This window comes from Somniosus microcephalus, chromosome 2 (assembly GCF_052327205.1).
Source record: "Somniosus microcephalus isolate GS21.2 chromosome 2, FLI_Smic_1.0, whole genome shotgun sequence".
In the NCBI taxonomy this organism is placed as follows: Eukaryota; Metazoa; Chordata; class Chondrichthyes; order Squaliformes; family Somniosidae; genus Somniosus; species Somniosus microcephalus.
In genome coordinates this window covers 152,910,763-152,934,573 of record NC_140988.1, presented here as the reverse complement: position 1 = coordinate 152,934,573, position 23,811 = coordinate 152,910,763, and the positions used below count along the sequence as shown (strand labels likewise).

Genomic DNA, 23,811 nt, shown 5'->3' with positions numbered 1-23,811 from the left:
AGATATAGATCAGCCATGATCTAATTCAGTGGCGGAGCAGGCTCGAGGGGCTGAATGGCCCACTCCTGTTCCTATGTTCCTACAACCACAATCATGACAAATAATGCTGTTTCTGAAGAAATTCAAAAGCAGGATGACATTTAAATAAAAGTTCCTGTATGGAGTCTAGGCATTTTTAAACATTTCTTAAACAGTGTACTGCAATTGCAAACATCATATAGAATCATATTCCAGCATTTTTTGAATAGGAATAATTACTCATAAGCTAGAATATCTGGGCTTGAAAACTAGAAATTTCTGACAACAATGGCTTATATATAAATGGAAAACATTCATTATTTAATGATTGGTGTGAAAACCAGTAACAGTTGATGAATTAAATGCATTGGCAGCAGAGATTTTCTGGTTGATTGCACCCTGGCCTCCACTTTAATCCAAGCATGCACTCTCCAGAGAGGAGTACATGCAGCTAGTATCTGGTCAGCAAAAGAAAGGATTGATTACTTGTGAAGACCATTAACATTCGGAATCTTTTTTGAACTAGGTATTTGATTCACAGAATATTTACAGGATACTGCAAAAGCAATTAGTTAAAGGGTGAAAAACACAAAGGGCCCTGAATTTGCTCGGACTTTCTGCTGCCGGACCATTGTAACTCTGTCGGCAGTGCAGCGGAAATCCTGTTTCAGAGAAATTCAGGGCTGTAATATATCAGCTCACAAATCAAAACTGCTATACCTGCAAAATGGTTTTATTTCTGAGGAAATGGTCATTTGCTTCTGTTTCCAGTGCATTCTGAAGAAATGTTGTAAAAATGCAGAGGTTTTTAAAAAAAAAAGTAGTAATTGTTTTAAATAATTTTCATTGGGTTTCTGTATTGTGGCAGCTGTAGTTAACCTTGTTATTTGTTCTGTTTTGCACGTTAATTATCCTTCATTCCATTTTGTTTTCAGTTGATAACTGGTCAGTGGGGTGCATCATGGGAGAAATGATCAGAGGCGCTGTGTTGTTCCCTGGTACTGATCGTATCCTTCCTAGCAACCTTTTGACCTCTAGCCATAGATTCCTGATTGTATCTGTCAAACTTTCCACACAAGGGATACATACATTAAAATGGGTACATTAGAGTGCAATTATGTTTGACTTCATTGTATTTTGGGACAGTTACTGTAGTCTGGCCTTTTGCTGTGAACTACTTTATAAGTGTATTAGTAGAAGCCACTTTTGTAAAAAAAAACACTAATAATATTTAAAGCTAGAGATATTCAACCAAGTGTTTCCAAAAAGTTAATTTTCTGGTTATTTGATAACTTGGGACTCAGGCATCATAATTCCTGTGACCGTTGATCAGGGGCTAACATGGTGCCTATTTTCAAAAAGAGCAACAAAGCAGATACGGCCAACTACAGACCCACCAGTCTTCCTTCATTACCATGTAAAATAATAAAATGAATTATCAGCAGGAAATGTGAGGATTATCTGTACAATAATAATCTAGTAAACAGCAGCCAACATAGATTCAGGAGAAGAATCTACATGATCAACTTCTTTAACTGTTTGAAGGAAGTGACATCAGAGTGGACTGTGGAAAGCGTTCAAACATCATGGGGGTAAAATTGGTCTTGGGCGGTAGTGTAAAATGGGCGATAGTGAATCGGCCGTCCGTTTTACAACCCGTTCCATTGTCTTTCCCATTGATTTCATAACAGGGTGGCGTAAAACAGGCTGCGGATTCACTATCGCCTGTATTGTACAACCACCTAAGGCCAATTTCACCCCCTAGACTTCCAAAAAGGCTTTTGACAAAGTTCCAAGCAAAAGGCTACTAGTTGAGCTCAAAGAAGTGAGCATTCTAAAGTAAATCTTTAGAATGGATAAGAAATTAGCTAAACGGTGGAAAATAACATGTCGTTGTTAGGGGAGTCGAGTCAAGGTAGGAAAAATGGTGAGTGCGGAGCCCAGGGATTGGTGTTGGGACCACTACTGTTCCTAATTTACAGAAACTCAGTGCAAAACTTTGCAAATTATATCAAACTAGGACAGGTTAGTGGATTCACGAAAGGCAGCTCAGAAATTACAAAATGAGTTTGTCAAAATATTTAAGTGGGCAGAACAATGGCTGATGAGATTTAATGCAAACATTCTCCCCGTGTTTGCGTGGGTTTCCTCCGGGTGCTCCGGTTTCCTCCCACAGTCCAAAGATGTGCAGGTTAGGTTGATTGGCTATGATAAATTGACCCTTAGTGTTAGGGGGATTAAATACTTGGGGTTACGGGGATAAGGTGGGATATGTGTTGGTGTAGGAGTTACGGGGACCAGGTGGGATATGTGTCGGTGCAGGCTCGATGGGCCGAAATGGCCTCTATCAGCACTGTGTGATTTCTGTGAACTTTCTTTCTGTGAACAAGCATAAAGTGATGCACATCAGGAAGAAAAATGGTTGACACATGCACCTCTGGAATGGTATTGAAATAGTTAAGGATGCAATTAAAATAGTAGAGTTGGCATGCAACATTTCCCAGCAACAGCAATCAATTCAGCAAATAGCATGCTGAACGATATGGCCAAAACAACTGAGAACAAGTCAGAGGAAGTCATGGCCAAACTGTTCGGCTTCTGGTCAGCACACATTTTTGAGTACCATGTACAGTTCTGGTCACCCAGATATTCAAACACGAAGGCAGTGCAGAGAGGAGTGATAAAGCTGATCCCTAGTGTTAGAGGTCTAAACTATAAGAGATAGTGGAGAAATGTTGGCATTTCCACCTTGAAAAGAGACAATTGAATGGTGATCTTAGAGAGATATATCAGACAGTAAATGCTACGGAAAAGGTACATTGAGATCATTACTTCAAACTAAATTGTAGGACAAGGGGCCACAGGTTCAAACTAGTGAAAGGCAAATTTAGAACTGATATCAGAAAATTCCTCTTCACATAAAGCGATCAATATATGGAACAAACTCACAGATAGAGCAGTGGAGGCAAAAACCTGCAATTATTTAAGAAGCAATTGGACTTTAGGGCCCTTCTAGATGGATGAACTAAGAGGAGCTGAATGTCCTTCCTTATCCGTAATTATCTTGTGTTACCCTGTAGCCATCAACTGAAGTCAGAATTTGTATGATGTTTAACTGGTTAGGAACTCAGTAACATTGCTGCACCAAAATAAATAAATTTTATTAAAAATTGGCCCTGAATTTCTTGGGCTTTCTGCTGCTGTGCTGCCGTAACTTATTTGGTCAAAACATGTTGGGGGAGAAATTCAGTTGTTAGTGCCATCCGTTATCACCTTAAGAGGGCGATAAGTGGGGCGCGAAGCGGCTAGCGCCCGGGCACGGCGAGACCTGCGCCTCTCGCGAAATTGAGCGGACATTTAGCGGCGGCGCAAAACCGCAACGCCCGCTCAGCTGCGCGCGCAGTTCCTTATGTCACTTCATGGTGCAACGCCCTTGGTGTGCCCCGAACCGGAACTTCAGTGGCGCCCCCCTTCTTTCCGCCTGGCGCTTCCAGCGACTGGCTGACTGGAACGGTTCCCAGTCGCTGTGGGGTTTGGGGGGCGCTATTTAAAGGGGGCTCTTCCTGGCTTCTTAGTGGTAGCCATTTTGGACCACTCCTTCTGTGTGAGAGAGAGAGAGTTGCAGAGAGACAAAGGGAGAGAGCTTTCTGCATTGAGTCAGCGCTCGCACAGGTACTTCTAGCTTCAGCCCAGAACTTTGCAGTTGGATTGATTTTTCAGTGCCATAGCCTTGAGTGGCCACATATTATGGGGGCTGCAAAGGGTGGAAATGTTGGGTTTCTCCATTGCATTGAGAGGGCTCAGAGATGCCGAGAGAGAGTGCCAATCATGGCCAGATGGAGGAGGGCCGACAGGCGTCGGCACAGGAGACCTTACCCTCCCAGGGTATGCCGCCAACAGTTCTCCTACCTCAACATGTCTGAGGAGCAGTGTATTCGGAGGCTTCGATTCAGCAGGGAGGTGGTCACTGAGCTCTGCCACCTGCTTCAGACAGATCTGCAGCCTCAGCTGAGGAGCAGGATGTCTCTGTCGGTGGCAGTGAAGGTGACAGTGGCTCTCAACTTCTATGCCACTGGCTCCTTCCAATACGCTACTGGGGACATTGCCAATGCCTCCCAGTTTGCGGTGCATTGCTGCATCCGCCAAGTCACGAATGCCCTCTTCAAAAGGAGACGTCAGTACATTTCCTTCCCCATGACCCTGGACAAGCAGCAGGAGTGCGCAATGGGATTTGCAAGAATAGCGGCCTTCCCCATGGTCCAGGGTGCCATTGACTGAATGCATATGGCTTTGCGGGCGCCTCAAGAGAATGCCGAGGATTACCGCAACCGGAAGTTGTTCCATTCGTTGAACGTGCAGTTGGTGTGTGACCACAGACAGCTGATACTAGCTCTCAATGCCCGCTTTCCAGGCAGCAGCCACGACGCCTTCATCCTGCGCCAGACTTCTGTGGCAGACCTTTTCAAAGCCCCGGCTCACCCAGGAGGCTGGCTTCTCGGGGACAAGGGCTATCCTTTGTGCACCTGGCTGATGACCCCGCTCCGTGTGCCCAGCACCCCTGCTGAAGAATGATACAATGACAGCCATCAAGCGACCAGGAACATCATTGAGCACACAATCGGTGTGCGAAAGCAACGGTTCCGCTGTCTGAACCTTTCCGGGGGAGCCCTTCAGTACTCACCTGAGCGAGTCTCCCATTTCGTTGTAGTGTGCTGCATGCTGCATAACCTGGCTATCCTCAGGACTCAGCCACTGCCAGCAGACATTGGAGCACCAGCAGAGGAGGAGGAGGAGGAGGAGCACCAAGACGGGAGGGAGGCACAAGGTGCAAGGGCCGTCCGTCAGCGGCTTATTGCAAGTTGGTTCTAGGCCCCCTCTGAGGGAATGGCTTGTGCCATTGAAAGAACATGAATGGAACGGTTCCGCAAACCCTGAGCCGGTCAAGGCAACAAATAGTTCAAAGTGCAAACATGCACAATCTGAATAAAGACAATTATTTATTTAACAAACTGTGTGCCCTTCCCGCATGACAAAGAAATACAGAGAAACCCCCAAAAAAAGTCAGACACATAACTGGCTCTCACAACCTGGAGACAATGAACAAAAGAGTTAACCAAAAATGACCATGATCCTCGGCCTTCACTAAAAAAATTAACAGCATTTTGCCACACCTCCTACTTTTTGGTCTGCGGGGGTGATCTGCTTCGTTTGCGAGATTGGCCCCTTCCCATCCTGCAGCTCCTCCGCAATGGGACCCCAGTGGCTGCAGCAAGGCTGGGGGAAGGCTGCTGAGTGTCAGAAACTGAGTCGGCAGATGCCCTTGAGGGACGGCTTGGACCAGCTCTGGGCCTGGAGGGCCCAGCTGCTGACTGCTCCAACTCTGCATGGGTGGCAGCAGTCTGTCCTACGGGTGGTGGCAGCTGCAGTGGAGGAGTGACAGTGTTGGCAGCAGGAATGCTGCCATCCTGACAGAGCACAGGCACTCCCTGGTCGGACGACACACTGGCAATCCCACGGGGCAGCACTGCAGCATGCGGAGCAATCGGCTGAAGCACAGACTGCTGGCCTGCTGCGGCGTGGCGAGGGCCCCGGCGATTCGTGCCCGATGCAGCGAGGGTGGCAGCAGTGAGTGCTCGTGTGGCCTCAATCTGTGTCTGCATCAGACCAGCCACTGACTGCAGGGCACCACTAAGCACTTGCGTGGAAGCCGCCTGTGCTGCACCGAAGTCCTGCAGACTCCTTGCCTGTGCTGCACCGAAGTCCTGCAGACTCCTTGCCAGTGCTGCACCCAAGTCCTGCAGACTCCTTGCCAGTGCTGCACCAAAGTCCTGCAGACCAAGTCCTGCAGACTCCTTGCCTGTGCTGCCCCGAAGTCCTGGACACTCCTTGCCAGTGACTCAATGGATTCGGGCATCCTTGCCACTGCAGCCATGAGCTCAGTGTGCCTCTGCTCTGCCTGGGCGCCCATTTCAGCGAGGAGCCGCACCTCTTCTGCGCTCACTGTAGTAGGACTGGAGGCCAGACTCTCCCTCCGGGGAGAAGGCCGCCGAGCTTCCCTAACCCCCCCGCGTTGCTGCAGCCCGCTGGGCCCCGGAGCTTCACCCTCCTCAGACCCTTCCCCCCTGCTCCCCTCCAGGGAAGACATGTCCCCATTATGGCCATGGGCTGCCTCGGCTGAGGGTGGCACTGATGGTCCGGCTTCCTCTTCCTCCTCCTCGCCTTCAGAATCGCTCACAGTGGAAGCTTGAGGGCCTGAATCCTCACCTGGCGAATCACCATCTGAAAGCAGGGAGGTACAAGAGTTGCTTTAGTGTGAGGACAGGGCGGCAGCGAGGGAGGCATGAGTGCTGCAATGCACTGTATTGGTTCGATAGTGGCAAACGATGCTGGTGTGAGGCACAAGTGGAAGGAGAGAGGTCAAAAAGGTGATGACCTTACCATTGCTGTCCAGAACGGGGTCGGCATCTCCAGTGGCGATGGGGCCAATCAGCCGGCCTGCCATAATGCGCTGGACTCGCTGCTCCAGATCGCTGAGGTCTTTAAGGTGAGACCGGCCTCCCCCGGTCCATTGCTGCTGCCTCCTATTGTGTGCCAGCTTGCCCTGCAAGAGAAAGGATGGGCTCTGAGTACAGTGTGAAACCCTGATCTTGGCTGCACTGCCTCCCATGGTGGAATAGCCCTTACAGTGTGAAGCCCTGATCTTGGCTGCACTGCCTCCCATGGTTGAATAGCCCTTACAGTGTGAAGCCCTGATCTTGGCTGCACTGCCTCCCATGGTCGAATAGCCCTTACAGTGTGTAAAGTGGTGAATGTGCATGTGAGTTTCATGAAAGGCCCATAGGTGTTGGATGGGGGTTGGCCATTGGGGCTTTCAGGACCCTTTGCCCATAAAGTGAGGTGCACATGCAGGGATGAAGAGGATACTGAAAAGGGTACTCACCCTGACAACCCGAGTGAAGTCGTTGAACTTCTTCCTGCATTGCACAGGGGTCCTAGGTACCATGCTGCTGGAGGTCACTCTGTGAGCCACCTCCCTCCAAGCTTTGCGGTAGTCGGTGGGCAGCGGCCTCCTGCCACTGTCCGGAAACAGGATAGATCGCCTGCGCTCCACTGCGCCAACCAGAACCTGCAGGGCCCCCTCACTGAACCGCTGCACTCGCTCCCTGGCCCTCTCCATGGTCATAGGTATTAGAATGTGGCAGCAGGTCTGTCCAGGCCGAGAATCAGGGCTCCAATGTGCAGGGCGTGGCTGCAATCCAAATCGACCCTCCCCCTTTAAGAGCTGACCGGCGCCAGTATGTCTGCCTGCAATCGCTAACTGGCCGCACCTGCGCTGCGCCCGCCCTCGGTGGTAGCGCCTCGCTTCTCCGGCTTAACGCCTTAGGACAGTCGTGCAACGCCTGCTTTAGCGCTCCAAGCACCTCTTGGGGCGAAGCAGGTCAATTTCGCTGAAGGTGGCGATAATTTGCGCCAGCGCCCGCTCGACTATAACGCCCCAAACGTGGCGATACTGAATTTCTAGGCCGTTGTGTTTTAAAGGGGCTACATCATCCTACAAGGGTAGGAGAGCTATCCATTTTAGAACATCCCAGGCTGGTACTGTAGCAACAACATTTGAACTAAACCTAGCTAACACAATTAAGCGTACAATACCATAACAAATAAATCAAATCTACTCTGCTTTGTATGATATAGTCCTCTTTCAAAAGTGTCACATGACAGTATGTTCACCCACAGCCTTTCAGCTGAAGAAACAAAACTGTCAAAAACCTTCCTTATCATGTCTAAAAGGGTTAAATTGTGAGGACCGGTTGCATTCTTTTGAGTTTAGAAGATTAAGGGGTATCTAATTGAGATGTTTAAGATGATTAAAGGATTTGATACAGTAAATACAGAGGCCGGAATTTTATTTACCTGGGTGGGTCATGTGCGGGCGGTCGGCATGGCGGGTCGAGACCCCGTCCCTCATTTCATCCCACTCCTCAGAGCGACTTTCCCTTAATGGCGCCTATTAAGGCAGCCTTGCGCATTACCCGGCCCTATTAAATGGTGCGGATCTGATGACATCATCGATGATTCATTTCCAGCTGGGATATTTAAAGGAGCCTTGGCCACATTGCATTTGAAGGTTTATCTAGGAGTGTGCAGGCACTGTATTAGAGCAGTTGGGTCTTGCAAAGCCTTGAAAACATGACTGCACAGAGGCAGAGGGCTGCACCCAGGTTCTCAGATGTCTCCCTCCACATGCTTGTGAAGGGAGTGAGAGCACGCAGGCAGGTTCTCGTCCCTTCTGATGGGTGCAAGAGACCTCCCCAGAAGACTAAACAAGCCTGGCTGGAGATAGCAGAGGAGATTAACAGCAGGGATGTTGTGAGGAGGTCCTGGGTGCAGTACCGGAAGCGCTTCAATTATCTCATTAAATCAGGAAAGGTGAGTGCAAAGCCACGTTCAACTTCATCCTGCTGTGCCTCTCATCACATCCCCATCACTCTGCCTTCCCAACCCTACTCCTGCACATCATTTCTCACACCAACATACCTTGCACGTCCACCCATCCCTCTCTCTCTATCTACATTATCACATCCCCATCTGAATAACCACCCCTCACACTCACCCTCATCCTAATGCAATCATACCAACTAACAACACACAAGGAGGTCACTTGACATTGGCACCCCACTCCATCATAGTCTCCCTCTACAGATGTAACCCATCCATTCCTTACACTCATTCCATCACTCTCACTCAAACTTCTCTTCTTTCCCTCCTTGCAGGAGAAGAGAGCCCACAATAAGAGGGAGAGAACCGGAGGTGGTTCTCCATCATTGGCCATGTTGACTCCAGCAGACGAGGTCACCCTGGAGGTCTCAGGAGTTGCAGAGCAGCTGGCAGTGGGAGACAGAGAGAGGGGGACATCTCAGCAACCCGGTGACAGAATTACATCTCATACAGCCACATGGCATACAGCAGTCACTCATATGGGGACTGGTGTCAGCAGCCAGTGAATGTTCATCATGTGCATAATGGTATTGTTACCCACTCTTGATATGACATCTCTAAATCATCTCCTTACTCTCCCACAGGTCCATCAAGAGCCCCCTCCCCACCCCGCCCACTGTCCAGGAGGAAGAGGAAAACAACTCCTCAGAGGAGCCTCCAGCTTCTGAGGGTGAACTGTCAGCAGATATAAACGCACCCAGCACCAGCGCAGATACGCACATCTCGGTGGGTCCCATATGAGATAGAGTAGTGTTGTCACTTGGTGTGTCGCAAGTCACAAGTGAGTAAAAGGAGATGGTGGAGACAGGGGTTGCAGTGGAGACTCCTTGCCGGAGGGCGCAGGACGATCCCAGCTCTGCTCATCTGCATGCAGACACTGAGCCTCAGGGGCCATCCAGAAAGAGGGCAATCCTGGAGGTGCAGAAAAAAGTGCAGGAGGCTTTGACAGGTTTTGCGCCTGCAATGTCTGCAAATGTGCAGAGAATGGAGGAGTTTATCTCCAACATGAGCATCACCATGTCGCAGGCGATGGCAACTGTAGGCTCTTCCGTGGAAAGGATGCATGGAGCAGCTAATGCGCCACTCACATGCTATCTATGGAGAATAGATGGCAGAGGCTCATAGACTTCCTCTCTAGGAGGGATGTCAACGTAGACGTGGGTCCTAATGGCCCCACTGCTGTGAAGCAAGGTGCTCTCCAGCTCCTTGCTAGCAGGGAAGTGTGGGTGGCCCGTGAGAGGGGACTTGGAAGTGTGGGCTCCTCTCAAAGCGCTCACACTTCTCGCCCATGGCATCCCCCTCAGTCAGAGCCCCACGTGCCTCCTGGGATCGCGATGGCTGAGTCTGCCCTTGCACAGTCGCAGGAGGAGCAATCTTTGGCGGGGCCATTACAGGCTCCAAGACCCAGAGGACATCTGCCAAAAGTGTCTATGCAGTCGCATCAGAGATGTGAGCAGGCGGCCTCTACCTCTACTGAAGCCACAGGGGTTGCACCTCGTAGAAGCACGCATAAGAGAAAGATGACACACATGTAGATGCACATGGGTAAGCACTTGGGTGTTTTAATAACTGTTTGTGTTAAGCTTCCGTTACTCTGATGTCACATATAAAACTATTTATTTTCACCACTTTCCGGTCATGGCCAATTTTGTCTGCAACTTTGGTCGTGGCTTAGTGAGTTGGAGTGAATGGTGAGACATAACGTTACCTCCAGCAATGGTGGTCAGTGTGAAAGGAATGACTTGGTCATTGTAGGGATGATTTATGGTGTTGCTGTGGGGTGGTGCCAGCATGTGGCAGCCATATGGGTGAAATGCCAGAAGTTAAGTAAAACTGGCCTTGATGAGCCCATCCCTGGCCTCCTGGGCAGCAATGTACTTGGGTGCTGGTGGGATCTGGACCGCAGGTTCCTCCTGCTTATCCTCCTCATCTTCCAGCTGATCTCCTCCTCCTCCTCCTGTGAAGAGGCTGTGTGCTCAGAGCCTTGCTCCTCATGCAGCACTAATCCTTGCTGCTGCACTATGTTGTGAAGGGCGCAGGCGATTATGACAATTCTGGAGACCCTGGCTGGTGCGTACTGAAGGGCTCCTCCCGATCTGTCAAGGCATCTGAAGTGCATTTTCAGCATGTCTATTGTCTGCTTTATGGCATATCTGGTGGACATGTAGCTTTCATTGTATCTCTCCTCAGCCTCAGTACTTGGCCTCCTCAAGGGTGTCATGAGCCACTTCTTCAATGGATAGCCCTTGTCTCCAAGCAGCCAGCCGGAAAGTCTGTTTGGAGGAACGAAGAGCTGAGGGAGGGTGGACTGGTGCAGCACGCAAGAGTCATGACAGCTGCCAGGGAATTTGGCGCAACATGCATGATGATCTTCCTATGGTTGCAAACGAGCTGCACATTGAGGGAGTGGAAGCCCTTGCAGTTCACAAAGACTCCTGGGTGATGTGGGGGTGCCCTGATGGCCACATGTGTGCTATCGATGACGCCCTGCACCCGTGGGAAGCCAGCCAGAGCTGCAAAGCCGAGCGCCTGCTCAGTAACACTGGTGTCATCAGTGGCAAAGTTGATATAATTGGCTGACTTGTCAAACAGGACATCGGTGGGTGGCTGACTGTGAGATGCTGCAAATGTCTGTTGCAGATCCCTGGAAGGAGCCTGAGGCGAAGAAGTTGAGGGCGCTGGTGACTTTGACAGCCACTGGTAAGGTATGGTCACCCGGTCCTCTGGGCTGCAGGTCTTGCTCCAGCAAGCTGTGAATGTCTGCGGTGACCTGGTGTGATAGCCTAAGTCTCCTTTGGCACTGCTGCTCAGTCATGTTGAGGAAGCTCATCCTCTGCCTGTATACCCTGTGTTGGGGGTATCGCCTCCAGCATGGTGCAGTCCTGCGCTAACGCCCTCTGTCCTGTGGAGCATCAGGTTGAGGAGAAAGTTGATGGTGGTGTTGTTGCTGCTGCTGTTGTGCCTGGTGCTTCTGGTGTTGCGGCTCATTGTGGTCCGATTCTGAGGACCAAGGTGAGACAGTATAAACAGCACCCAGGCTGATGTAATAGATGGCAAGTCAAGTAGAGATGAGAGAAGCAATCTGTCAATGGTGTGATAGGTTGTAGCAATGAGGTGACAGTGGTTCCTGAATTTACTGAAAACACTTCCAACCTCTAGAAACCTAAATCTATGCACTCAGCAACAGCATTGGCCTTAGGAAAGTAACCAGATGTCAGGTGGGAGTATTTATTGTGCTTTGCATGCTGTGCAGTAATGAGTTGCATCAATGACCATTGAACTTCCCCCTCAGGTTCACAGACGTGGTTCCTGAGCTGTGTGATTCCGTGGTCATGCAGTGAAATTCCAAAGGTAGGGTTAAAAGGACACTTAACAGTCTGAGAACAACCTAATAATTATCTAAATTAGGTCGGCAGCTTCTGGTCGCGGCCACGCTGGCAAACCCGCCCGAGCAAAAGTCACGAGGAGGCAGGATGACGGTGGGTTCTCGACCCGCTCCGATTTATTTCAACTTTCACTCTCAACCCGCCTCCAATCCCGTATGCACGTCAGCCAGAAATTTCCAGCCACAAGAACTATTTCCATTGGTGGGGGAGTCAAGAACAAGGGGACTTAATCTTAAAATTAGAGCTAGACCATTCAAGGGTGATGTCAGAAAGCACTTCTTCACACAATGAGTACTGGAAAACTGAACTCTCGCCCCAAAAAGCTGTTGAGGCTGGGTTAATTGAAATTTTCAAAACTGAGATTGATAGATTTTGTTCGACAAGGATATTAAGGGTTATGCAACCAAGGCGGGTAGATGGAGTTAATTGACAGATCAGCCATGATCTAATTGAATGGCGGAGAGGCTCGAGGGGCTGAAAGGCCTACTCCTGTTCCTGTTTTTGATTAAAAGCAAAGAAAGACTTGCATTTATATAGTGCCTTTCTCGACCACCGGGCGTCCCAAAGCACTTTACAGCCAATGAGGTACTTTGTGAAGAGTATTCACTGATGTAATGTAAGAAATGTGGCAGCCAATTTGCGCACAGCGAGCTCCCACAACAGCAATGTGATAATGATCAGATAATCTGTCTTTTTAGTGATGTTGATTGAGGGATAAATATTGGCCAGGACACTCCCATACTCTTCTTTGAAATAGTGCCATGGGATCGTTTACATCCACCTGAGAGAGCAGACGGGGCCTTGGTTTAAAGTCTTATCTGAAAGACGGCACCTCCAACAGTGTCAGTGTCAGACACTGGAGTATCAGCCTAGATTTTTGTGCTCAAGTGTTTGGAGTGGGACTTAAACCTGCAACCTTTTGAAATAGATTTTGAGATATGATCTAATTTTTTTTTTAATGTTGGATATTGGAGAATGTGCAACTTCCAGAAATTCTAGTTCAGATAAGCTTATGTTCATATACTTATTAGGCTCACAGTTGGAGGTGGGTGGCAACGCTTTGAATCCAGTTCATATAATGGAATGATTTATCAAAACATAGCTGCTGGAATAAATACAAGAAAATAGCTTTCTCAATCCAATTTACTGATTCTTATTATGTCAGCATTGTGAAAGCCATCTGTGCTCATATCTTTCAATGCACTTGTGATATTATGTATCAAAGTATAATAATATGACTCCTCAACTCAGTTATCAAGTGTTCTCTGCTAATATATTCAGATTACTCTGTCAGACTGACAGACTGTCTCTTTGCTCTGTTTCTGTAAATTACATTTTTGTGCTTCATTACTCAATTTCTTGCTTCTGTATATAATTAATGCATACACCACAAACAAAACAGATACCTAACAAGTCTTTTTTTGTTGTTCATAGACATGCAGGTGTTCATTTTCATCTGAGTAATGTAAGCCACAGATATTTGAAGTTGTTAAGTATCTCTTATTTCAGGATACATTCTTAGCTATCCAGTCATAGCCAGAAAATCACCCGCAATGGCTTGGCTTCCCGCTACCGCACCAATGCCTCTGGAATCCCTCAGGGATTTATCCTTGGCTCCCTCCTATTTCTCATCTACATGCTGCCCCTCGGCAACATCGTCCGAAAACAGGTCAGATTCCACATGTACACTGATGACACCCAGCTCTAGCTCACCACCACCTCACTTGATCTGACCACTAATTTGTCATGCTGCTTGTCCGACATCCAGTATTGGATAAGCAGAAATTTCCTCTAATTAAATATTGGAAAGACTGAAGCCATTATCTGCAGACCCCGCTGTTAACTCTGTTTGCTAGCCATCGATTCCATCCCCCTCCCTGGGCACTGTCTGAGGATGAACTAGACTGTTTGCAACCTCGGAGTCCTATTTAACCCTGAGCTGAGCTTCCGAACCCAAATCCTCCTCATCACCATGACTACCTATTTCCACCTCCATAATGTCACCTGTCTCCGCCCCTACCTCAGCCCATCTGATTCCAAACACTCATTTGTTTTTGTTACCTCCAGACGAGAGTATTCCAATTCTCTCATGGATGGCCACCCATCTTGCACCCTCTGTAAACATGAGCTCATCTAATGCTCGGCTGCCCATATCCTGACTCGCATCAAGTCCTGTTCATCTATCAAGGCAGTCTAATTCATCCTCAGACAGTGGCCAGGGGGGGGGATGGAATCGGTGGCTAGCGAACGGAGTTCATTCATCCTGTGCTCGCTGACCTACATTGGCTCCTGGAGCAAGGATGTCTTGCTGCAGTTGTACAGGGCCTTGGTGAGACCACACCTTGAGTATTGTGTGCAGTTTTGGTCGCCTTATCTGAGGAAGGATGTTCTTGCCATGGAGAGAGTGCAGCGAAGATTCACCAGACTGATACCTGGGATGGCAGGAATGACGTATGAGGAGAGATTGGGTCGATTAGGCTTATATTCGCTAGAGTTTAGAAGAATGAGAGGGGATCTCATTGAAACTTATAAAATTCTAGCAGGACTAGACAGACTAGATGCAGGAAGGATGTTCCCGATGGCGGTGGAGTCCAGAACCAGGGGTCACAGTCTAAGGATAAGTGGTAAGCCATTTAGGACTGAGATGAGGAAGAATTTCTTCAACCAGAGAGTGGTGAACCTGTGGAATTCTCTGCCACACAGGGCAGTTGAGGCCAATTAATTAAATATATTCAAGAAGGAGTTAGATATATTTCTTGAGGCTAAAGGGATCAAGGGATATGGGGAGAAAGCAGGGACAGGGTACTGAATTTGGATGATCAGCCATGATCTCATTAAATGGCGGAGTGGGCTTGAGGGGGCGAATGGCCTACTCCTGCTCCTATCTTCTATTTTTCTATGTGTTCAGGTCCAGCAACGCCTCAAATTTTTAAATTCTCATTCTTGTGTTCAAATCCCTCCATGGCCTCGCCCCTCCCTATCTCTGTAACCTTCTCCAGCCCTACAACCTTGTGAGAACTCTGCGTTCCTCCAATTCTGGCCTCATAGAATCATAGAATGGTTACAGCACGGAAGAAGGCCATTCGGCCCATCAAGCCCGTGCCGACTCTCAGCTAGTCCCACTCCCCTGCCTTTTCCCCATAGCCCTGCAAATATTTTTCCTTCAGATACTTATCCAACTCCCTTTTGAAAGATAAGATTGAGTCTACATTCACCAACCTTTCAGGAAATGCATCCCAGATCTTAACCACTCGCTGCGTAAAAAAGTTTTTTCTCACTTCGCCTTTGGTTCTTTTGCCAATCATCTTAAATCTGTGTCCTCTGGTTCTTGACCCTTCTGCCAATGGGAACAGTTTCTCTCTATCTACTCTGTCCACACCCCTCATGATTTTGAACACCTCTATCAAATCTCCTCTCAACCATCTCTGCTATAAGGAGAACAACCCCAGCTTCTCCAGTCTATCCACGTAACTGAAGTCCCTCATCCCTGGAATCATTCTTGTAAATCTTTTCTGCACCTTCTCTAAGGCCTTCACATCCTTCCTAAAGTGCGGTGCCCAGAATTGGACACAATACTCCAGTTGGGGCCAAACCAGTGTTTTATACAAATTCATCATAATTTCCACACTTTTGTATTCTATACCTCTATTTATGAAGCCCAGGATCCCGTAAGCCTTTTTAACTGCTTTCTCAACCTGCCCTTCCACCTTCAATGATTTGTGCACATATACCCCCAGGTCTCTCTGTTCGTGCACCCCCTATAGGATTGTACCCTTTAGTTTATAGGTCCTCTCCCCATTCTTTCCACCAAAATGTACCACTTCACACTTTTCTGCCACGTGTCCGCCCATTTCACCTGTAGGGGGTGGCGTGTGCCCAGTCAGCTCTGCCCCTGACTGTCTCTGAGCAGTTCGAATCATTCCCACACCCCCTGGGTTCTAGACACCGGACTTAGGTACAGGCGGCGATACAGAAATAGAGTAGACAATTGGTTTGGTACAAGAAAACCGTAATTTTATTAAAAGGCACAACAATATTACAACACTGAAAAAAATCACTAGAATAATTGCAGGCATATAAAGTTACACTTAGTTGGGAATGGGGAACACACGGCATAACGAGGGAACAATCACGTTAATAATCCCCCTACACTTGTCCCACCCCCAATACCTAACTAGATTGCGCTAAGAGGGGCCAGGGATTTATGCTCACCAATGGGGTTTCCTTGACAGTTCGAAAACCTGTCGTTTAAGCCGGTTGTGGTTTTGGGGTTCGCTCTTTGTGTCCTTTGGGGCCTACCGTCGTCACGTGGTCCCAGGGCGTGGCGGTGGAGTCGTCCAAGTAAAGTACCCCCTTTTCCTCCGTTTAGAGAGTAAAGTCTTTGTTGGGTACTTTACCTTGCAGAATGGTTGTTCTTCTAGTGGTGGTCTGGCTGTTGAAGGTTTTGTTGTGGTTGGGGTTCGGTTGGCGGTCTATGGTGTTGGCTTGAGTTTGTTACTGCGGTGCTCGTGGTCGTCAGCTGCTCCTCCTACCCATGCATCGAACGTCCGCTTACCGGGGTGTGTGCCCGCTCGTCCCCAATGCTTCTTTATGCTGCCCTTCTCTGCTTATCGGCCTTGCCGTTCGTTTCGTCTCATCTGCCCGCTTGTGGCCCCATGTGTCTTGTGTGTGTTGAGTCAGGTCCCGTTCTCCTCCTGCGTATGGCCCCCGGTGTTGTAATGGGTGTCCTCGGTGTTAGAGTGGGAAGAGAAGAGAAGAGAAGAGCCTGGCTACCGGAGGGCCTGCAATTATACCGGTTCTTCAATTCCCTTATCTGCACGCCAAATCAGGTCAGTTCTTTGTTTAATTTTGGCAGGCTCGTCTAAAGTGTTTACAGTCATTCACCTTAACGGCTTTTGGGGCGGTTGTCTCCTTGCTTAATGGCTTCAATATCTTGGCTGTTTGTCATTTATGAAGTTTAATCGTCTTTTCCTGGCTTGGTGGCTCCTTTGAGCGGTTACCGATTATGTATGCAGAAAGCTAATGGCCTCAAGATTACGTCTATCCTGAGTTAAACTGTTTCAAGATGAAGGATGCATATTCTGTGTTTATCTAGCTGTCTGGCTTTAGAAATGACAAAGTCTTTCACACAGATCCATGCATGTTAGGTTTCATTTCAAGATTTGAATGGGCCTGCTTTTTGCAAGGCCTTGCTTTTAAAATCCTGCAGGCTTCGGTCATGAGGTTTCAGAAGCCATTTTCTTTTGGGTACCCTTTTTAATAACTTGTCCATTCAGGGTCCCTTTTATTGATAACTTTTGGGGAATGTGGGAATTTTGAGAACCCTACACACCAGCCTATGTCTTCCTGAGGTCTATCACTATCCTCCTCACTGTTCACTATACTTGCAAGTTTTGTGTCATCTGCAGATTTTGAAATTGTGCCCTACCCTCCCACGTCCAGGTCATTAATATATATAAAGAACAGCAGTGGTCCTAGAACCAACCCCTGGGGAGCACCACTGTATACCTTTCTCCAGCCTGATAAACAACCGTTCATCACTACTCTCTGTTTCCTGTCACTTAGCCAATTCCATATCTATGCTGCCACTGTCCCTTTTATTCCATGGGCTTCAACTTTGCTGGCAAGCCTATTATGTGGCACTTTGTCGAATGCCTTTTGGAAATCCATGTACATTACGTCACACTATGGCCTCTTGTGCATCCCCGATTTCCTTCGCTCTCCCTGCCCTCCTTTAAGATGCTCCTTAAAACCTACCTCTTTGACCAAGCTTATGGTCACCTCCTAATATCTCTTGATGTATCTTGGTGTCATTTTTGTCTGATAACGCTCCTGTGAAGTGCCTTGCAATGTTTTATTATGTTAGCGGTGCTGTATAAATGCAAATGATTTTTGTTGCATTCATTACAAACTTCACAGTAGTCATTGCAGAAAATACTGGAATTGCACAGCAGGCCATTTTGGCATCTGAAAGAGATAGTAAATGTTTTAGGTGAGATACTTCTCTGGTTTAATCCAGTCATCCCCCAGACTCCACCATAGCCTTGTCATCTACTGGAGTTTACCATAACCAGAGCCCTTAGAATTCTGTGGTACTTCAAGGAAAATTTCTGCAGCAAGAAAATGTAGATTTTGTTGCAGGTCTATTTGGGGTTGGGGTTTTGGGGCCATATCAATCTCAATATAATTAATATTTTTTTAATGCTGGATAGAAACAGTACCAACCTGATGGATTTGGTTTCAAAAACTGTGCATTTTAAACTGTGTAAATTGCTGGGCTTTGCCCCTGGGTTCCAAATGCAATATTTAGCTGCTACTTAACACCGAGACATTTCACCTCACTTCCTGGGTGAGACAGCTAGTTGTTAACTGGCTGCTAATTCTGTAGAACAGCTAAATACTGCATTTAGAACCCAGGGGCTAAACCCAGAACTTTACACAGTTTAAAATGCACAAGTGGCTAACTTTTTATACTGATAACCTATATCTGGTATAGCAATATCAATATCTGGTGCACTGAATATCAACTGACAGAATCTACTATAACCATTATTTAGCAGTTCACTGATCCTCATACATTCCCCACATTATACACACCTGCTAAATTGGATTTAGAGTTGGGTTTAAATAATCCCCATGCATTTTACATACTGCACACACCTGTGTGTGAATTGTGAAGTGCCTGAAAATTAGAGAGCTGCATATCAATGGGGATTAGAAGATTGGTGTCATGTGGTAGCATTTGCTTTAAGTACACCAAGCATTGATTGCAACAAGTGACAATGGATAAACTGGGAAGCAAAATGGCAGGGAAGAAACTCTGCAAAGGATATTAATTGCCCTGCGATATTTGTGGTTGTGGAGTCGGGGAGCGCTGGGGGTTCTGCCTATAATCTGATAGCAAAATACTGCGGATGCTGGAAATCCGAAATAACAACAGAAAATGCTGGAAGTCTCTCAGTTTTCTCTCAGTTCTGTAGAAGGGTTTTGACCCAAAACGTTGACTCTATTTCTCTCTCCACAGATGTTGCTTGGCCTGCCTATAATCTGATCATCTTCTGGAATCTAACTAGTGCCTACTTTCAGTTTCCCAATTGACCAGTCTAATGTGGGTATGCCACAGTGCTGAGAGAGATAATCAAGGTAGACTTCAGTAAGTGATGGGCTCCCTCTCTTTTCATTGGACCCAAATAAAAAAGAAACAATTTCACAAATAAGGTGACAACAACCCAATTACCCTTTTAAATAACCCTCCACCAATCAAATTAAAATTTGGTTGTCCCGATTCGTGCCGGCGGACACCGCGTGCTCCATCTCTAGGGCCACCCGGGCGCGAACATGGCCACGGAAGAGGGGGAGGCAATCCGGTAGTGATGGGCTCCCTCTCTTTTAATTCAACCCAAAAAAAGAAACAATTTCACAAATAAGGTGACAAAAACCCAATTACCCTTTTAAATAGCCCATAAGTGGTTTCCCTCTCTTTTCATTGGACCCAAATAAAAAAGAAACAATTTCACAAATAAGGTGACAACAACCCAATTACCCTTTTAAATAACCCTCCACCAATCAAATTAAAATTTGGTTGTCCCGATTAACAATGCACTCCAGTCCCCGCGGCGCCCACCGGTCACGAAAGAGCTCGAGCGTGCCGGCGGACACCGCGTGCTCCATCTCTAGGGCCACCCGGGCGCGAACATGGCCACGGAAGAGGGGGAGGCAATCCGGTAGTGATGGGCTCCCTGGCTGGTGAGGGCGAATACTGTCAGCTGACACCAATCTTTTAATCACCATTAATCTACAAGTCTCTGATCCCCATGCATTTCACAACTGCCACACTTCACCTGCATATGTAGTGTGCAAGATTGGGAATTTACCATAACTGCTTGTTCTCTGCAATGTGGATTAACCTGATTACCCTTGCTAGATGGGAAGCTAAAAATAGGAAATAGACTCGAGCTCGCAGTTGTACTAGGGTTACAGTAGACCTGTACTCTGCTGTGACTTTACAGCCCCATGACTCTACCTTAATGTAATAAGCTACTGGACTCAACCTGAATCTTCTCACCGTGGGGTCAATTTTAGTTTCTGCCGTACATCAGATGAACAGGGTGCCTGCTCCGTATGCCCAGTGGCGTTAGCATGAGGTCTGATCAATTTTCATGATTGGGCCTTATTTAATTTTGAGTGGTGAGCTCCTAGCACTAATTGCACTGCTTATAGGTAGCTCGCCATTTGGGAGGGTAGGGAATCTGGCAGGCCAGCTAATTCTTAAACCTAGGCTGCACCTGTTAAAGGGGAGGTGGAGTTTTTGTTGTTGTTGTTGTTGTATGATGATGATGATGGTGGTGGGGTGTGTGTGTGTGTGAAAGGTGCAGTATGCACAGTGTTGATTGCCAGGGCCCCAATTTTCTGGCACTGCAGTAGAGGTGCTTATTCAAAAAGCCAGGAAGGAGGTCTTGTTTCCATCAGACAGCAGATAGGTGCCATGATAAATAAGTCAACATGCATAGAGAGAGGTGGCTGACCAGGTCAGGGTAAGAGGAAAGGGCAGGGGAATGGGACTAGTGATGTATTGCAAAATTCTATGATTTATCAATCTGGTAATTGACCAAAACTATATCTGCTAGAGGTATTGTCGCTCTGAGAGGCAGCAGCCTCATCTGTGCCTACATCAGCCATACCTCTGCCGGTGAGTGCCCTCCCACTGATTTTCTGGCAGCAGACCTTTGGGCAGATTTGATGACCTAAATAATCACTCTTTCCATTTGATTCAGCAGCGTTTTCAAGCTGAACATGATAGTCTATTGTAGTTTAGAGCCCAAGGCCCCTATATTAAAGCAGTCAGAGTATTCACGAGAAATAGTCTGATTGGAATGAAGGTCTATGTTACTGGGAACGCTGCTGTAGATATGGAGTTGTCATGTGCTTTGTGGTGGACTGCAGATTTGGTAAACAGTTCTGCATGACTGCACACTTTGCAACGAGTGTCCTCAGTCCCTGCCAGACCTTGCGGGGCTCTCCATGCTCATTAATAACAGCAAGACGTGTCTGTACTCGCAGAGCATCCTTTTAAACGCAGGGCCTGTGAAGTCCAACTCCTTGTAGCTGAGGAAGGATACATACCGGGTCCCCACCCAGAAGGCTTCTGCTCCTCCTCTGCCATCCCCAATGACTGCTCCTCCTTACTCGTATTCTGTGTAATTGTGCTGATACTATGGAAGGTGTGAGCAAAGCAGGGTATGGGCCTATAGAAACAGAAATGGAACATATGTTAGCATACTGCCTGCAAGATACCCCTTCAAACAGAGCTGATATAGCTAATAACGTGTGGTGTACTGGACAAGTGTGTGTGAGTGACACACTTGTCCAGTGACACACTAATGCAAGGTTGTAAAATAAATTATTCTAACTTCCAATAGCTTGCAGAAAAATACTATGGGTAGCAACATCTAGCATGTGAACAGAGGAATTTGGAAAGAGAGGGGGTAAATCCAGTCATTGTGGACCATGTTGGAACAAACAACATAGGTAGGAAGAGGGAGGAGGTTCTGCTGAGGGAGTATCAGGAGTTAGCGGGCAGCACGGTGGCATAGTGGTTAGCACTGTTGCCTCACAGCGCCAGGGACCCGGGTTCGAATCCGGCCTCGGGCGACTGTCTGTGTGGAGTTTGCACATTCTCCCTGTGTTTGCGTGGGTTTTCTCCGGGTGCTCCGGTTTCCTCCCACAGTCCAAAGATGTGTAGGTTAGGTTGATTGGCTATGATAAATTGACCCTTAGTATTAGGGGGATTAAATGCGTGGGGTTACAGGGATAGGGTGGGATATGTGTCGGTGCAGGCTCGATGGGCCGAAATGGCCTCTATCTGCACTGTGGGGTTTCTGTGATTCTGTGATTCTGTGAAATTGAAAAGCAGGACCTCGAGGGTAATAATTGCTGGATTATTGCCCAAGCCATGTGTAAATTGGCATAGAGACATATAGATCAGCCGAGTGAGCACATGGCTAAAGGGCTGGTGTGGGAAAGGAGGGTTCCTTTTTATGGGGCGCTGGCACCAGTACTGGGACAGAAAGGAGCTGTACTAATGGGACGGGCTCCACCTGAACCGGACTGGGACCCGTGTCCTAGCGGAAAGGGTAAATAGGGATGTCACAAAGGCTTTAAACTAGTAAGGCGGGGTGGAGGGATCTACAGGTAATAAAACAAGCTTAAATATAAATGAAACAGGAAAGTAGAGCATGGGACAGACTCAACTAAGGGAGGGCATAAATGGCCAGGGAATAAATAGAGTTATAGAACAGGAGTGTAGAAAGATTGTTAAAAATAAAGTAAGAGGAACTGCTATTAAAAATGAGTTAAACTGTCTATACAGCAATGCACACAGTGTCTATAATAAAACAGGGGGAGTAGCTATACTTTTTAGGGATAACATAATAGCATTAGAAAAAAGTAACACAGCCATCAATCAGTAAGACAGAAATAGAATCCATGTGGATAGAGATAAAAGATTTAAAAAAAGGATCAATCACACTAATAGGGGTAGTCTACAGACCACCTAATAGCGGAAGGGAGGTGGAGGAAGAAATATGCAAAAAAATTAAGGAAATGAGTAACAAACATAGAATAATAATCATGGGGGAATTAGTCATAAACTACATTTCAGCTACTCCAAAATTAATTGGCCAGAAGAGGTAGGTAAAGGGGATAAGGGAATGGAGTTTCTACAATATGTGCAGGACTGCTTTCTAACCCAGTATGTAAGAAGCCCAACAAGGGAGGATTCGTTACTGGATCTGGTAATGGGGAATGAACCAGAGCAGATAAGAGAAGTAAAAGTAGGGGAACAACTAGGCAATAGTGCTCATAATGTAATACGGTTTAGGATAATATTTGAGAAGGACATAAGCATGACAAAGACCTGGTGAATAGATTGGAGAAAAGCTGATTTTGAGGGACTGAGAATAGAACTTGGGAAAATAAAGTGGACACCATAGAAACATAGAAGATAGGAGCAGGAGTAGGCCATTTGGCTCCTCGAGCCTGCTCCGCCATTCAATGCGATCATGGCTGATCATCCAAATTCAGTACCCAGTCCCTGCCTTCTCCCCATACCCCTTGATCCCTTTAGCCTTAAGAAATATATCCAACTCCTTCTTGAACATATTTAATGTATTGGCCTCTGCCTTCTGTGGTAGAGAATTCCACAGGTTCACCACTCTCTGGGTGAACAATATTGGCAAACAATGATGTAGAAAAGCAATGGGAAACGTTTAAAACGGTGTTCAACAGAACCCAGGAAAAAAATGTTCTGCTAAAAAACAAGAACAAACTAAACACTCATGAGACACCATGGATGAATAAAGATATAAGGGAAAAATTGAGGGTAATGATAGAGGCATACATTAAGTACATAGACATCAGGGGAGAGCATGACAAGGGAGAATATGAAGAGATTAGGAGAGAAGTTATGTAAAAAAAAAAATTAGGAAGGCAAAGAGGAACCATGAAATTAAATTATCAAGGAGCATAAAATAAAATAGTAAAATATTCTACAGGCACATAAATACAAAAAGGAAATTCTGGATGGGAATAAGTCCAATAATGGATGGTCAGGATAGAAAGAAAGACTTGCATTTATATAGCGCCTTTCATGACCACCGGACGTCTCCAAGTGCTTTACAGCCAATGAAGTACTTTTGAAGTGGAGTCACTGTTGTAATGTGGGAAATGCAGCAGCCAGTTTGTGCACAGCAAGGTCCCACAAACAGCAATGTGATAATGACCAGATAATTTTTTTTTGTTATGTTGGTTGAGGGATACATATTGGCCATGACACTGGGGATAACTCCCCTACTCTTCTTCGAAATAGTGCCATGGGGTCTTTAACGTCCACCTGAGAGAGTAGATGGGG

At 47.0% G+C, this 23,811-nt stretch overlaps 1 protein-coding gene across 6 annotated transcripts in view; it reads left to right on the top strand.

Annotated features, from left to right (window-relative positions):
* Nucleotides 1-23,811, top strand: part of mapk10 (mitogen-activated protein kinase 10) — a 485,536-nt gene that overhangs the window by 395,471 nt on the left and 66,254 nt on the right. For 2 of the 6 annotated variants that reach the window (XM_085963726.1, XM_085963687.1), the window contains exon 8: nt 954-1,025. The exons of the other annotated variants lie outside the window; for them this stretch is intronic. In XM_085963726.1, coding sequence (XP_085819852.1) covers nt 954-1,025 — 72 coding nt within the window. The remainder of the gene's footprint in view (nt 1-953; nt 1,026-23,811) is intronic. 6 annotated transcript variants of the gene reach the window in all.